The sequence below is a fragment of the Herpailurus yagouaroundi genome, unplaced genomic scaffold (assembly GCF_014898765.1).
Source record: "Herpailurus yagouaroundi ecotype Mexico unplaced genomic scaffold, PumYag 77, whole genome shotgun sequence".
Classification (NCBI taxonomy): Eukaryota; Metazoa; Chordata; class Mammalia; order Carnivora; family Felidae; genus Herpailurus; species Herpailurus yagouaroundi.
In genome coordinates this window covers 15,862,010-15,877,075 of record NW_024412388.1, presented here as the reverse complement: position 1 = coordinate 15,877,075, position 15,066 = coordinate 15,862,010, and the positions used below count along the sequence as shown (strand labels likewise).

The window sequence follows — 15,066 nt, the reverse complement described above, 5'->3', positions numbered from 1 at the left end:
GGGGCTGCGGCAGAGGTATGGTGTAGAGCGCATGAAGCAGGGCAGGTGCGCTGAGCCCCCCAGAGCGGAGGTGGTGCCGTCCTCACGGCCACGAGAGCCCAGAATCCTGTGAACCCTGGATTTAAGCCTTGGCTTTGCCATGTCCTAGCTGTGCGTCCCTGGACGGATTCCTTCCCATCTCTGGACTCCAGTTTCCTTATCCGTGCCAGGGATAAGGAGGGTGCTGTCTTACGTGGGCACTCCATCACTGCCTGTTCCTCTCGCCGGCCAGGCCAGCCAGGGAGCTGCAGGGACCGCTCTGGGGTTGGCCCCTGAGGATCTAGGGTGCGGGGACGAGGCAGGAGGCGCCCGTGACCTTCTCTCACCACCTGGGCCTCGTTCTACCCTTGGTGCCAGGCCTGGTGCTGAATCCCCCCGCTGCCCCCGTGTGCCCCGCAGGGAGAGTCCCCCCGCCGGCCAGAAGACCCCAGACAGCGGGCACGTCTCACAAGAGCCCAAGTCGGAGAACTCATCCACTCAGAGCTCCCCAGAGATGCCCACGACCAAGAACAGGTTGGGGTTTGGGGCACGCCGAGCCAGGGGGCTCGGACTCACCCTTTCCAGTCCCTGCGTGGGCCTGGGGCTGCCTGGGAGCATTGGTGCTGCCACACCAGGGCGTCAGGGGTGCCTGGGTACTCTCGCAGGCCCTCCGTTGACACGTACCTATACCCACTGAGAGCTTCATTCATGCCGGGCCCCATGCCAGGCTCCAGGTCCAGCAGTGAGCTGGGCACACACAACCCCTGCCTCGTGGAGCTGACAGTCCAGAGTAGCATGACCTGATGAACTATTTCTAGACGGTGCCACAAGAGAACAACAAAGCTGGGGGTGCAGTGGGGAATGATCAGGTGGGCGGGGGGTAGGTGGTGCTCAGGGAAGACATCCAGATATGGGGGAGGCTTAAATTGAGAGCTCATTGAAGAGCCAGCCCTGCTAGGACTGGCATGGCAGAAGGAAGAGAAGCACAGCAAGCACAAAGGCCCTGAGGCGTGCTTGAAGGATTGAAAGAAGGGTGGTATGGCTGGAGCTCAGTGAGCGAGGAGCTGGGCCCCGGCAGACATTGTGCTGGGTGATGTCGGAGATGAGGTCAGCAAGGTGGGCAGGGGCTAGATCCAGGCTTTGGAAGCCGTATTGAGAACTTTGCGCTTTACTCTAAGTTGGGCCAGGAAAGAGCCTTTGGGATTTTAGTTAAGAGGAGTGAGACTTTCGAACCTGACTGTGGGTAGGATGTGAAGAGGTGGGGTGGGGAAGAACGGACGCAGGAGGGGCCACCCCTCCCTTCAACGCTGTGGCTCTAGAGGGCTGTGCTCTGCTGAAGAGTCAGGCAGGTAAACAGAGAAGCGGGAATGGATGGCAGGGACAGGGAGAGACAGGGCTCGCACACCCAGAGTGAGGAGGTCTATTCCCACCTTGAGAGGAGGAATCAGGGAGGAGACGCTTCAAAACCTTGGCCGAGTTTTGAAAGATGAATTTGCTTTTTGGGAATTGAGGGAAGGAGTGAGACTCCAGGCGGGAGACACAAAGTCCTGGGCCTGGAGCAAAACTGAGAGGGTTGAGAGTAGAGTGTGGAGTTGGAAGGCCTGGGTCCAAGCCCCTTTCTCCCACCTATGGCTGGGTGACCTTGGGCTGGGCACCCACCCTCTCTGAACGGTGTTTCCTCAGTGTTTCCTCATCTGCAGAGCGGGTCTAATAATGATAGCAATGAGACCACTCGGGCAAAGGCACTTGAAACAGTGCCTGGCCCAGTCGAGCATGCACTAGACCATAGTTTTATTGTTAATAGTTACTATTATTACTGAATACCAAGCCAGGGAAATTAGACTGTATCTGGGACAACGGGGAGCCACGAGAGGGCTTTGTACAGGGGAGGGGCATGCTCAGATCCATGAATTAGGAAGGACAGTGGTGGTGGGGAGCCTCAGAGGCCTAGGCAGCCGTCATGGGGGGCACAGAGGTACTTGGCTGGCTGCAGGCTGGGCCTCCCGGGGCAGGGAACCGGGGTCTGGCTCAGGAGGAGCCCAGAGCAGACGTGGGCTCACGGGGTGCTGTCTGGCAGAGCGGAGACGGCAGCCCAGAGAGCCGAAGTGCTGAAGGACTTCTCCCGCTCCTCGTCCAGTGCCAGCAGCTTCGCCAGCGTGGTGGAGGAGACCGAGGGTGTGGACGCGGATGACACAGGCCTGGTGAGAGGCCCAGGGAACGTTGGCGCTCTACAGTGGCCCGGAGGGGGGGCTCTTTGGTCCCCGTAGATGCTGCAGGCAGAAACATGAGCTTGGGTGTGACTGAGATGAGATCAGGGGACCCAGTCCAAAGGAGCAATGCAGACTAACCCTCCCTTACTGTAAAGCCTTCCATGGCTCCCCAGTGTTGCCCACAGAGCACCCAATCTCTGAGACCGTTGAAGATCTGGTCCCTCCCTACCCCTGCATCTCTCACCACTTCGGCCAATCTGCGCTCCTTTGCAGTCCCTCCAACATACCAGGCTTACCCCACCTCTGGACCTTTGCACTTGACATTTCCTCTGTCTGGAAGACTCTGCCTGCCTCCTCTTTCCCTCTCTGTCCGACTGACTCCTACTCATCCTTCTTGACTCAGCCTCACATCACCTCTGAAAGCTGCCTAGTCCTAGGGTAGGTTAGGAACCACCCCCCGCCCCCCGTTTAATGTTCTCGCAGGCCCCCCTGGGGCTTTGCCCCTAGCACCCTTGTGTCATTCTTCATTCATCAAACCTTTAGCGGCCACGTGTTCCTTGCCAGGCCCTGTTCCAGGTGCTGCAGGTGCAGCAGGGAACAGGGCAGACCGCGGCCCTGCCCGATGGGGCTCAGACTCTAGGATTGTAATAGTTCTTCACAGTCTGTCTTGCCTCCTAGACCTCAGTGTCTGAGGGCGGGAACCGGGCCTGATTTCTCTCAGTGGTTTGGCCCAGGAGAACATCAGTGAATGTTTGCCGAATGAACGCGTGGGGGTGTGTGGTGTAACGGCTGGGACTGTGCCTGTTCCTACTCTGTCCTCCGGGTCTCCCCGGGGCAGACGTTGCTGGGCCCCCATCCTCTTTGCAGGGGCACAAGGGTGAGGGTGTGTGGGTTGCAGCAGGCAGAGGACGCTGGGAGAGGGGAGGGAAGCAAAGCCAGTGCCATGGACGAGGGCTAACCTCCCTTTTCCTCCCATTCCCAGGAGAGCGTCTCGTCCTCAGGGACGCCCCACAAGCGGGACTCCTTCATCTATAGCACGTGGCTGGAGGATAGTGTCAGCACCACGAGTGGGGGCAGCTCCCCAGGTACCAGGCCGCAGACAGCTTCCCCTGCCAAGGCATTCTCGTGGCAGGAGAGGGACAGGGATAGGCACAGAGGGTCGAGACGACTTCTCATGCCCCAGGTGGTGGGTGTGTGACGGGACTTCCCCTGACATAGGGGACAGTGGGTGGGTCATTATCTGGCCTAAGACGGTTGAGGGCTCATGGCTTCTGGAAGGGTCTCGGAGGATGACAGAGGGGTGGGTAAAGACGGGAGTTAAGGGTGGGGCAGGGTCGCGGAGCACCAGTGCCTACCGCCCATCCATGCGTCCATCTCCTTGGTGCCTCCCCGCGGCCAGTGAGGTGGCTCCCTCCTGCCCCCCTCCCCAGGACCCTCCCGGTCACCCCATCCCGACGCCAGCAAGTCGGGGGACCCTGCGTGTCCCGAGATCAAGATCCAGCTGGAGGCATCTGAGCAGCACACGCCCCAGCTGGTATGTGCGGCTGCCAGAGGGCTGGCCAGGGCGGATGTGACCAGCCTAGAGGCTGCCTTGTGAGGACACTCACCCAGGAGGGGGTTAGCTGTTGGGGGAAGGGGACAGGTGTCCCAGGGGACCAGGGGTGGGTGCTGGACCACGAGGTCCCCCTGAGGCCAGGAGGGGTTGGGCTCATCTGGCCTGGGCACAACCAGTGTCTTCTGCTTGCCTGTGTCTCCTGCCCCATGTCTTCACCTATCCTGTCGCCTGCCTCGCTGCCACTCTGTCTGTGCAGGGCTGTTAGCCAGGCTCCAGCTCTGAAGGTGAAACTGAGCAGGTCAGACCCAGTCCTCAGCTCTTGTTTGGGGGGAGAGGGTGGGAGTGGGTGGGAGTGGGGAGAAGGGGGGTGACTCCTCCTGTTCCTCTGTCACTTCCTTGGGCTGAGAGCTGTGTACCTGGATTCGAATCCTCTGCTACTTAAATGCTGGGTGACTTGGGCAGGTCATCGGCCCCTCCCCGGAACTCAGTTTCCTTTTCTGTGCAGCCGGGCTAATAAATGCTGCCTCGCCTCTGCCCACGAGTCAGCAGGAGGATTTGGTGGGAGCCTGCAAGGGACTAGGTGGTTGCCGGGAGGGAGGGGCCTGGAGGGTCCCCAGTGGGATGGAAAGACCCAGAGCCTGGATCTGGGGCAGGCCCTTCCCGCTCCCGTCTCCCCGCATCGTGGTGTGTTCCTCTCTCTTAACCCTGCAGGTGAGGCCGCAGAAGCACAAGGTGAAGACGCAGTGTCAACTCCAGGTGGATAGGACCTCTGCCCCCACAGCCAGCACCAGCCTGTGGGCTGTCCCCTGCCCCCGCCTTGGCCACCTGTCTGGACTGTCTCTGCGGGGCGGAGCCATCCGGACCCAGGAGGGGGAAGCTGCTGGCATCATCCCCACCCCCCAGGCTGAGACAGGCAGTGGTCAGTTGAAGCAGAACTCCAGGCCTGGCTTGCCCCCGCTCCGGGCCCTTTGTCACACCCGGGTGCATCTCCGGACCCCTGGGGGAGCAGGACGGGAGGGCAGGATTGAGATATCTTGGTGTACACAGGGCCCGTTGCAGAGGCGGTGGGACGTGAAACGTGGTGGGATGGGCACTGGGCTGGGAGTCCCGAGTCCTGGCTTCCAGTGTGGGTTCTGCTGTGTGACTTTGGGCAAGTCAGTCTCCTTCTCTGGGCGCCTCTGCTACATGTGGACAAGATTGTTTCAGAGGTCAGTGATGACTGTGATTCCATGCACCTGCCCCAGAATGGGGGATTGTCCTCCCAGGGGCCCCCATTGCCCTCCCTTGCATCTTGGGCTCCCTGGGACCCCAGGTGGGCTGAGGGGCTGGGAGCTGGCTCTGCCTGTTGCCCCTCCTGGACCCTCAAGCTCTACCACAGATCTGCCGATGCCCCGGCCACTGCCTCCACGTGACAGACAAGTGACCCCCTTAGGGGGGAGGGAGACCTCCCTGGCTTCTCAGCCAGCACCCAGCTTAACCCCTGCCATCCCATGCTCTGGGCACTCCAGGTCGCGGGGTCTCACTGGCCTAGAGTTATGGGCCTCGCCTTTGTGACCCCTCCACCCAACTCCCACGGAGGGGCAGCCAGGCACAGCTGCTGTGAGTCCACATCCTTGTGTGTGTCTGTCCACACTTTTTAGGCACCACGCCAAAGGCCAGCCTTCCGGCCCCAACACCCATTTTGGAAGCCCCCGTGGCTGTGTGTATGTCGGTAACAGTTGTACAAAATAAATTCTATTTATCGCTATTGTACCCCGAGTTGGGCCTGGCTTTGTGTGAACCCTGCCCCGCCCGACTCCGGACAGATCTCAGTGGTGCTGAGGCACCAGCCTGCCCGTCCCCTGCACCCTACCCTTCAGAGCTGCTAAGCTCTGGGGGCACCTCCACGGTCAAACCACGGGTGCTGTGACCACCAGGCATGCTTCCTTTCCACCGTGCTGCCCTCCCCTCCACCCTGTTCCCCTTCTCCAAGGCAGGGGAGGGAGGGGTGGAGAATACAGCTCTGAAGTCAGGCAGACCTAGGTTTGAGTCCCCAGACCATCTCTTACTAGCTGGGTGGCCTTGATAAATTTGAGCCTCAGTTTCCACTTCTGTGAAATGGGAGCAGTAGTACCTCTCCCAAGGGTTTGTGATGAGGGTTCGCTGGGCCGGGGTATATCAAATACCTGGCACAGCGTCTGGTTCACAGTGGGTGTTCAGAGACCAGCTTCCCTCTCTCCTTTCTCTTGCTCAGTGAAGTCCAAGAATTTCCTCAATGTGGCCACCAGGGGGCGCCAAGGGATCGCTTACCAGGACTGATGGGGGCAGGGGTGGGGGCTCAGCCGCGCAGGGCAGTTACAATCAAAGGTACTGAGTGACACGGGGTTGGGGGCGGGGCGGGGGGGGGGGGCATGTGCACAAGGCGGGGCCCAGGCTGGGTGAGCGAGACATGGAAGACTCCGCAGCAGTGGTGACCGAGCATCCTGGAAAGGCTTAGGAAGGTGTCCCTAGGGCAGGAAACTGCAGGTGCAGAGGTATGGAGGAGAGTGTCTGGAACTGGGAAGGTAGCAAACAGTTCTGAGCGATGGGAAGGTTACAGGGTAGAGATGAAGCCAGGGGCCACATGGCCTTGAATGCCAGGTCAAGGGGTCTGTGCTGAGGGCAGCGGGGAGCCATGGAGGGATTGTCATAGCAGTTGGGAACTGCTGGTGTAGACCAGCTGGGCAGTGTCAGGCAGGGAGAGGAGGATCAAGGTGGCAGATGTTGGGGACAGAGGGCAGGAGGACAGTGGACAGGCCTGGAAGGACGGGGGTAGGGTGGGGCGTGAACATCTGGGTGAAGGACCTGATGGGATGTGGGGCTGAGTGGGGAGTCCAGCCTGGGTACTGGGTGAGGGGGGCCCCCTCTGAGGTTGGAGTGCAGGAGCAAGGGCAGCCTGGATGGCCACCTACCCTAGCCTCCCTGACAGTTTTGCAGCCCCCCTTCCCCTGCCACCAGCCCCCACGCCCTCCCCAGGACGGCGGTAAGTGCACCCACTGCCATGCTCTTCCTGCCAGGGCCCTTCTGTGGCGCTAGGATGTCTGGGGCCACCCGGGGGCTGTGACTCACACCCAATGCCTAACCGCACCCACCTGGTTTGGCTTTAGGCTGCCCTGGGCTCTGTGGGTCCCCTACTAGCCCCAGCCCTTCCCTGCACAACCGCACCCCAGTTCTCCGGCCATCACACCCCCTCCCATTCTCCATCTCTGGTCGGGTCTCCTCCCATCCCAGCGCCGAAGGGCCGGCAGCCACACTTCAGCACCAAGGTCAGGAGCTTGGCTCTGAGTTCCTTTATCTCCTCTCCGTGTGAGTTGGGGCACATGATTTGGGCTCTGTGGGCCTCAGTTTCCTCAACTGTACAGTGGGAACGCTAAACCCTGACGTGAAGATTCAAAAGTGCACCCTGGCACGTGATAGGCTCTGAGAAATAGTGTGCGTGTTGGGAGTGGGAGCCGTGATTAGCCATGAATGGGAACCAGACCTACAGCCCACATCAGAGGATGTGGGGTCAGCTTTCTGTGTGGACGATGGAGTAATCGGTGTCGGGCCTGACACGGGCGTCCGGACACGAGGCTTTGGGAACATACGATTGCGGGTTGCTTCCTTGAGCCTCAGTTCGCCAGGCTTTACTGGGACTGACGATCCTTTTATAAAAGAGTCTGGGCACCCCTGCTCATGGCCCTTACTCCCTCGTGCAGCTCCGACCCACAGCAGGGCTAGAGCACTGGGGGCTGTCGTGGCAGAAGCAGACCTTGCCTTTGCCCCCCTGTCTGCCCGGTCTGTGCCAGCCCCCCATCTGTGGCAAGGGCAGGCCTCTGGGCTGGCTTTCAGGCTGGGCCCCAACCCACACCCACCTCTCCAGGCTCCAAGATGGGGCCAGGGGAGGCTGAGGAGGAATCCGGCCTCTGGGATCAAAGTGTCCAACGCTGTTTCTCTTGTGCCTGCGCCAGTTCCGTGCTCACTCTGGGCTCTGAGGTGGGGAGGGCGAGCCAGGACACTGACCCGAGGCTGGAATTAGGGCTTGGGTGGGGGGCACCGGGCTCCGGGAAGCACTGGACTCTACTTAGAAATAGCTCTGGTGGTGGAAATGGCAGCCAGAGGTTTCTCCAGACGCAGGAGGCAAGAGGCCTCCCGTGGAGGGACTTGGGCACCTGGCTGACCTACCGGCCCCGTCCCCCGTGCCTCAGAGCTGGTACCTGTCTCTCCAGGCCTCAGGTTCGTTGCCTGTCAAAGGAGGACAAAGCCTTACCTATTGCTGTGAAAAGACTGTCATGGCTTCTAGGGTGCCTGGCCTAGTAGGAGGGGTCCTCCCCTGTCCCCTGGGGTGTCCCTGGACGTTCATGGTTAACCCTGAGGCGACTTTGCCAAGGAGACGGCCGCAGGCTCAGGCCCGCCCAGTGCCAGGGGACGGGGACCTGGATGTTCTCTACTGCTTAGGCCACAGGGGGTACTTAGCCAGGGACCCTGGAATGTAGAGGTCCCTCCCTCCCTGTACCCGCCCTGCCGAGAGGACAGCCAGGGACGGAGTCTCCTGAAATAACCAGATCTGGTTAGTGAGGCTAATTTTAAAAGCCACTCTGGCTGCCCCATAGGCCCTTCTGGGAAGCCATGAATATCCCTGTGTTGCCCCTGGGAAGCAGGGTGAGGGGAGAGTGGCAGGGGCTGGGGCTGGACTCCCACCCCTGACTGTTAGTGCGGGAGACCCCAAGCTGCCTCCCAGGGCCTGCCCATCCAGGACCCAGAGTCCCAGGCCCAATGTTGGGGCTCGGGAGCCCAGCCTCTGTCCCGATCCACTCAGGGAGAACTCCCGTGGGCTCTCAGGACCCTCCGGCACCTGCACTGGTCTCCCTGAAGCAGCACTGGATGGGGGGACTCAAGCTCTCTGGCTCTCTCCCACTGTCTCCATTGCTGACTATGTTCCTTTATCTCTGGATCTCTGCCTCTCCCTGTCTCACGCTCGAGGTCCCTCTTTGCAGCGGTGGCTCTGTCCCCCTCTCCCGGGGCCCATCGTGAAGGAGGTCAGACAGCATTCCTGACAGTCCATAGGCTGGACTCTGTGTACCAGGTGGGAGTGGGTGTCCACCTGGGAGCTGAGGGCCCGGTGGGGGAGGACAGCAGTCCTGGGGGCGGACAGGAGCTATAACTGGGCAGGCAGGGGGCCATGTCCAGGCACGACATGGGCCATCTGGACAGGCCAGGTGCCAGCAGAAGGAATGAGCTCCAGGGGTAGGATTGCCAGATTTAGCAAGTAGAAACACGGAGCCCAGTTAAACTTGAATCTCAGATAAACAAGAAATAATTTTTAGTTTTAAGTACACCTCATGCAATATTTGGGACATACTTATACTAAAAAATCATTCCTTGTTTATTTGAAATTCAAGTTTAACTGGTCATCCTATATTTTGTCTGGCAACCCTATCCTGGGAGGCTCTTGGAGGGAGCGGAGAGGTTTCTTAGGAATGACAGGTTTTATACACAGACCGTGGGAGCCCCAGCCTGGTGGGGTAGCACAACCATACCCCAGTGTCACAGCGCGGGCACACCTCCTGCCCAGAGAGATTTCAGTTCTCTGGGGGTGGGGACAGTCCTTGGGAGGCCGTGACCCCGACATCAGTTACCTCCTCGGTGGAACCATGGACATCAAAAGGGAGGGTCTGTGTACGTTCTCTGCTGAGCCCAGTGCCTAACCCAGGGCCCGGCACATAGTAGGGGTTGCATAAATATTTGCTGAATGAAGAATCCTCCCAACCCACCCCCCCATGGGGATGGGGATGCTTGGCCAGCAGGGGGCTCCAGCAGCCTACCTCCCAAGCTCCTTGAGGCTAACTGGTGAGTGCAGTGCCCCCACCCTGGGGACTCCCAAAGTGCGCTGCAGGAAGAGAGTGAAGGGGCAGACGGAGAGAGGAGGCCAGTTTTTCCCTATCACACCCCTGCCCCAGACCCCAGTTGCAACTCGGAGTTCAGCCTGGGCAAGAGTGTGGAGGGGGGTGGGAACGAGGGCAGGGTGACTTTTGGCTTCTGGCCTTGGGGGGCTGCTTGGGACTAAGGTGGAGGGGCAGGCCGCAGGGGTGTTGGCAGGGCTCGTCTGCAGGGCACTGGGACAGCCAGGGAGATTCCTGGGACCCAGAGGGTTGTGAGTTCGTGTTTCTGGAGAGCTGAAATGGGCATTTTCCCGTGGACTATCAATCTCAGGGGTCTCCCTGGAGGGATGACTATGCCCTCCCACACCTCCCCAGGAACAGAGTCCCTTAAGTAGCCTTTTCATTCACTCACTCATTCATTCATTCATTCGCTGACTCACCCACTGTCACCATTTGCTGAGAGGAACTCACTTCGGGTCTGGCGCTAAAGGACCTTAGCAATTTGGCTGGGCTCAAACACCTGTTCCACTGCCTGCACTTGCCACTGGCTCCCGGTGGATCCTGGGCTAGAGACTGAGGACCTTGGTTTTGCCCTCCCTGCGGTGGGGTCGAGGCCAGCAGCTCCCTCCCGGGGTAACTAAAGACAGGAGTTGATGCCTGCCCACGGTAGGTGCCGCAGGAAGGGGGGGCCTCACGATCACTGTAATTATCATCAGTATCATTTCGAGGTCCCTCTGGGCTGGGCAGGGAGCTGTCACTGGCCCCGAAGCCCTGGCTTCATGGCCAGTGTCACCCTGAGGCCCCACCTCCTCTCAGGGGTTTCCGCCACCTCAGCCCCCATCCCTCCTTTTCAAGAAATGTCATCTCTTCCAAGGTGTCTCTGGCTTCTAGATGCAGCAATGAATCCTTCAGAGAAAAGCAAAGAGATGGGGACAGAGCCTGGAGCGGCCGTCGGAAGGCAGGGCTTGGGCCTGGCCCCCTGTAACCTGCGTGTGAGCTGGAGCTTGTCCCTTCCTGCCCTGGGCCTCGGTTTCCCCAGTTGTACGGCGAGGGTGTGGGGCTGGACATCCTCCATGCCCGGGAAGGGACCTGTGTGGCATCCTGTTAGTAACGGTTTAGCTCCGAGCCTATAATCACATCTGCCCTGGGAAGAACTAACACAGCGTTTCTTTAAATTGGGCTCTAATTGCGGCTTTTAGTGGAGTCAGATGCTCCCCTCCCCCAGCTGCTCTGAATCAGGGAGGTTGTCCCAGCCTGCCCCGCCAGGCCCAGGAGTCCCCTGAGATTACTCTGGCTGTCACTGAGCCGGTGACGGGTCAGGGACTGATGTCTCGCGAGGACCTACTGTGTGTCATGCCCTGAGCCGGGTACTTTCCCTCCAGAGGACTCTGGGTCACCTCACTACAATTGTAGGCGGCAGGGGCCACTGAAACCACTTTTCAGAGAGGACATTGAGGCACAGAGAAGTGTAGTCACTTACCCAAGGCTGCTCAGCTAGGATGTGGCAGAGTCCGGATTTGAACCCAGATCTGTTGGATTCCAGGGCTTTGTTCTCAGCCTGAAGCTGAGATGCGCCCTGCCCCGGCTCAGTCCAGCCTCCCTCGCGGGGGGCTCTGCAGGGGCAGCCAGCATGGCCAGAGCCCCGGTCGCAGCCTTCTTCTGCTTCTTCCCTACTGGCCATGACTGGAGAACAGGGTGTCGGTGGACGTGGCCAGAGGCAGCCCCCCTCTCCTCGGGTGGGGCAGGGGCCTGTGGTTTCCCTGTTTGTTCTGGAGATCCCAGCCGCTTCCCTGAGGAGACAGCTAGCGGTTCCCAGGCCACAGCCCCTCGGGTGGAGCCAGACCGCGGCTGGCCAACCTGGGAGCACTGCCCACCAGCCCCACTGGGGTCTGCCAGGCCCTGGCGCTGGGTGGTCTGGGCAGGGGCCAGGAGGGGCCTCGATCTGGGCTGCGGGACGGGAGCCAGGCTTGGAGTCAGGCTCAAGGCTGCCCTGCCAGGGACTCGGAGGGCTCCTGAAGGCTGGGGATGGCTGGACAAGGGGTAGAGGCAGGCATGGGGCAAACACTGCCTTGAGGGGAGCCCAGGAGGGAAGGCCCCAGGCCCCAGTTCCATCTGAGGGCCCCAAGAGAAACATCCATCCCCTTCGGGATTGTCTCCTTTGGATGGCTTCCACTCAACCATTGAGCTGGTTCAGACAGGAGCCGACCTTAGAGGCTGGTGGAGAAGACAGGGTGGCAGGCAGAAGACCTAGATCCCAGCTCTGCCCGCCTCTGGGCCTCAGTTTCTCCATCTGTACAATGGGAAGGGGACAGGACTCCACGTTTGACAAGAGCTCCTCTGGCTGGGTAGGCGGGAGTTGGGGGGGTGGGTAGCCCAGACTGGAAGGATCTCAGTTGTTCCTGGATTTATTTTCAGAAGCTTCCGGCACCACCTCCCTTCCTCCCTCTCCCACCTTGGAGGAATCCCAGAAGTGAACACCTGCTGGAGTGAAAAAGGCTCCTGTGGGTTTTGGAGTCTGACGGACCCCGGTTCAAATCCTGGCCACTGGCTGGCTGTGATCCTGGGCCCATCACGTTCTCTCTGTGCCCTGCAGCTTTAAATACCGTCACGACCCTCTTCCTTGCGTCTCTAGCTGAGCTCCTCCACTGAATCCAGACTCATCCTTCCCAACTACCCACGGGCATGTCCACCCCCGAGTCCAACGGGTATCTCTAAGCCAACGTGACCCAAACCACTTCTCTATTTTCCCTCCAAATCTCTTCCCCCATGTCCATAAATGCACTCCTCCCAGGTGCCCAGGCCAAAAGCTCAGGGGGCATCCCCGGGTCCTCTACTTCCTCTGCTCCCCACATTCAGTCCCTCAGCAAGCCCTGCTGGCTTTAACTCCCAAACTTGTCTGGGCTCCAGCTGCTTCCCGCCACCACCACACTTAGCTGGCCCAAGCCAGCTCCACCCCCAGCGACAGCAAGGCCTCCAGACTGCCTCCAGCGTCTACTCCTGGTGTTCCCGGTCCTTCCTCTGCACGGTGGCCAGAGTGATCTTTCCAAAGCACAAACTGGACCACGTCACCTTCTGTGTCTAAGCCATTTTAGTGTGTGACTTCAAGTTGGTGTCTGACCCTTTCCGGGCTGCCTTCCTCCCTGGCCTCCAGCCCTGAGCGTGGTCTGGGGGACGGTGGAGAGAGGCCTGCGCCCCAGGAAGCACCAAAACTTGCCATGAGGGAAGATGCTAGGACGGCATCTGCTCATGCCCGGGGAGCGGGCAGCAGCCCCTCAGGCCTCGGCCGCGGGGGCTGTGGGAGGGAGCGGGGTGAATGGTCACATCTCACGCTCCTCCAGATCCTGCCTCAGGACCCTCCTGCACTCTGCCCCGGCCTTTCCCAACCGGGTGGGCTGAGTGAGCAGGGGCCTGATCACAGGGCCCTCAGCCAGGGTGTGCAAGCCCAGGCTGCCCTCTGACGCCCTGGAGCCAGCCACCCTGGCGGGGGCAGGTGGGGACAGAGGCTCTGCTGGCAGCCCACGGGCATTCCCCACCAGGACAAGGGCCCAGGATCTCCGCCCGTGATGTCCCGCCCCTGCCACCTTTGCAGTGACACTCCCGACCTCTCCTGGCTGCTCACCATGCCCAGAGGAGGTCTGGGCATGATTGAATCCCGCGCTCGGGCTCCACGGCGCTCAGCTTCCCGTCCTTCATCCCTCGGTAGTGTGTGACTTTGCATAAAGTGACCAGTTTCTCTCTGCTTCCCTTTCTTCCTCTGTAAAATGGAGACAGAAACAGTCCTGCCCTCTCTGAGAGTGGTGGGGAGGCTAAATAGGCTAAGTGCCCTGTGAGGCACCAGGAACAGTGCCTGGCGCTCTGGGAACACCAGAAATGTTCGCCCGCGTGCCTTGGCTTGGGTTCCCGCTACCTCAACGATCGTAGGCCTCTGTTCCCGCGGGTAGGAGGGACACGTGGCCCTGGCTGGTGGCAGACCCCAACGCGCCTGCCCCCCGCTTGGCTGGTGGGGCATGTGTGTCCTCCCCATCCTGAGGCCGGCACAGATGGCTGAGGAGCAGGACTCCATGGCCTGGAGTCATGATCACCGCGGCAGCACAAGGAGGCCCCAGGGAGCCACCCAGAAACTCGGGAGCCCAAATCCTCTTCTAAGAACTTAATCTCCCCAGCCCACCCTCCCCACCCCCCGATCGGCTGGTGCTAGATCTTGGTGGGAGGTCTTGGGTTAGCCACCAAGGCTAATTATAAACTCTGCTGGCTTGGGGCTCTTACTCCCCCATCGAAGGGCTTCTGCGGCTGATGGGGCCTGGCTTGTTTTCCTTGAAGGGATTAGCACCCAGAGGCCAGGGAGGGGACACGGGCTGGGAGTCAGGCACACCTAGGTTCAACTTGCAGCTGTCACAAGCCATGGGCCCTGAGCAGGTCACTGTGTTCTGCCACGCCTCACCCTTCTCATCTGCGAAATGGGGATGATATTGCCCACCTCACAGGATGGTGGGGGGCGTGTACGTGACACATGTGCCCGCAAGGTGTCAACCTCACTGCAGTTGATGTGCTGCTCCCTCCGTCCCTCAATATCAGCGCAGTTTGCTGACGAACTATTCACTCACCGGCTGCTCCAGCCGCCTTCTGGACAGGTGGGAGCTGGGACTTTCAGGCACATATTTGGGGTTTGTTCCCCCTTCCCGTCTCCATGGGCCCAGCTTCTCCTGCCTGGTCCACCGTCACAGTTTCTTTGGGCAGCCATGATGATCTTTCAAAAATGAGGCTCACTCCCAGGCTCCAGAACCTTCCATGGCTCCCCAGGGTCTTCGTTCACCTCCAGCTTCTTGGAATGGCATTCGAGACCTTCCTGCCCATCTGTCCCCACAAGGTCTCCTCTGGAATCCTCTCTGTACCCCCACGTTCTGCCTCAGTGCTCCTTGGCCCGTCGGGCCCCAGCCTGCTTGCTGCCCTCTCTGCCTCAGTGCCCGCCCCACCGTGCCCCCTGCTGGTTAGCTGCCCCCACAGCTCCTTGCTTCGCCTGTGCACTGGGATTGCTTCTGGCCATCTTGTGAGATGTGAGCTTTCCAAGGACAGAACCATGGCCCGTTCACAGGCATGGGTCCCGAGCTCTGTCTCCACCTGGCCGAAAGGGGCTTAGTGTGAGTTCCTTGAGTGCTGGGGACGGTGGCAAACAGGAGAGCCACACGCTGGATGGGCCGCCATCTCTCGGCTCAGATCAGCCACTGCCCTGCAGAAAGGTGCAGCCGTGCCAGCCAGACCTTCCAATTTCTCGAAAAAGCCAGAAGTCCAAATGTTACGTGATGTGAAATCTCCCAACGTTTTCAAACACCCTGAGGATGTAGTGATGTCTGGGGAGCGAGTGAGCATAAGCTCCGAGAGTCAATAATGCTGAGGTTGGAAACCT

At 60.2% G+C, this 15,066-nt stretch overlaps 1 protein-coding gene across 17 annotated transcripts in view; it reads left to right on the top strand.

The window, feature by feature from the left end:
• RAP1GAP (RAP1 GTPase activating protein) overlaps positions 1–5,541 on the top strand; it is a 62,129-nt gene extending 56,588 nt beyond the window's left edge. For 7 of the 17 annotated variants that reach the window (XM_040463973.1, XM_040463962.1, XM_040463983.1 and 4 more), the window contains 5 exons: positions 397–552; positions 2,096–2,219; positions 3,211–3,313; positions 3,659–3,762; positions 4,495–5,535. In XM_040463973.1, the coding sequence (XP_040319907.1) occupies positions 397–552; positions 2,096–2,219; positions 3,211–3,313; positions 3,659–3,762; positions 4,495–5,337 (1,330 nt within the window). In that variant the 3' untranslated portion in view covers positions 5,338–5,535. Of the gene's footprint in view, positions 1–396; positions 553–2,095; positions 2,220–3,210; positions 3,314–3,627; positions 3,763–4,039; positions 4,082–4,494 lie in introns of all 17 variants that reach the window. The other 10 variants (XM_040463939.1, XM_040463990.1, XM_040464039.1 and 7 more) reach the window with 8 other exon arrangements.
• The last annotated feature ends 9,525 nt before the right edge of the window (positions 5,542–15,066 follow it).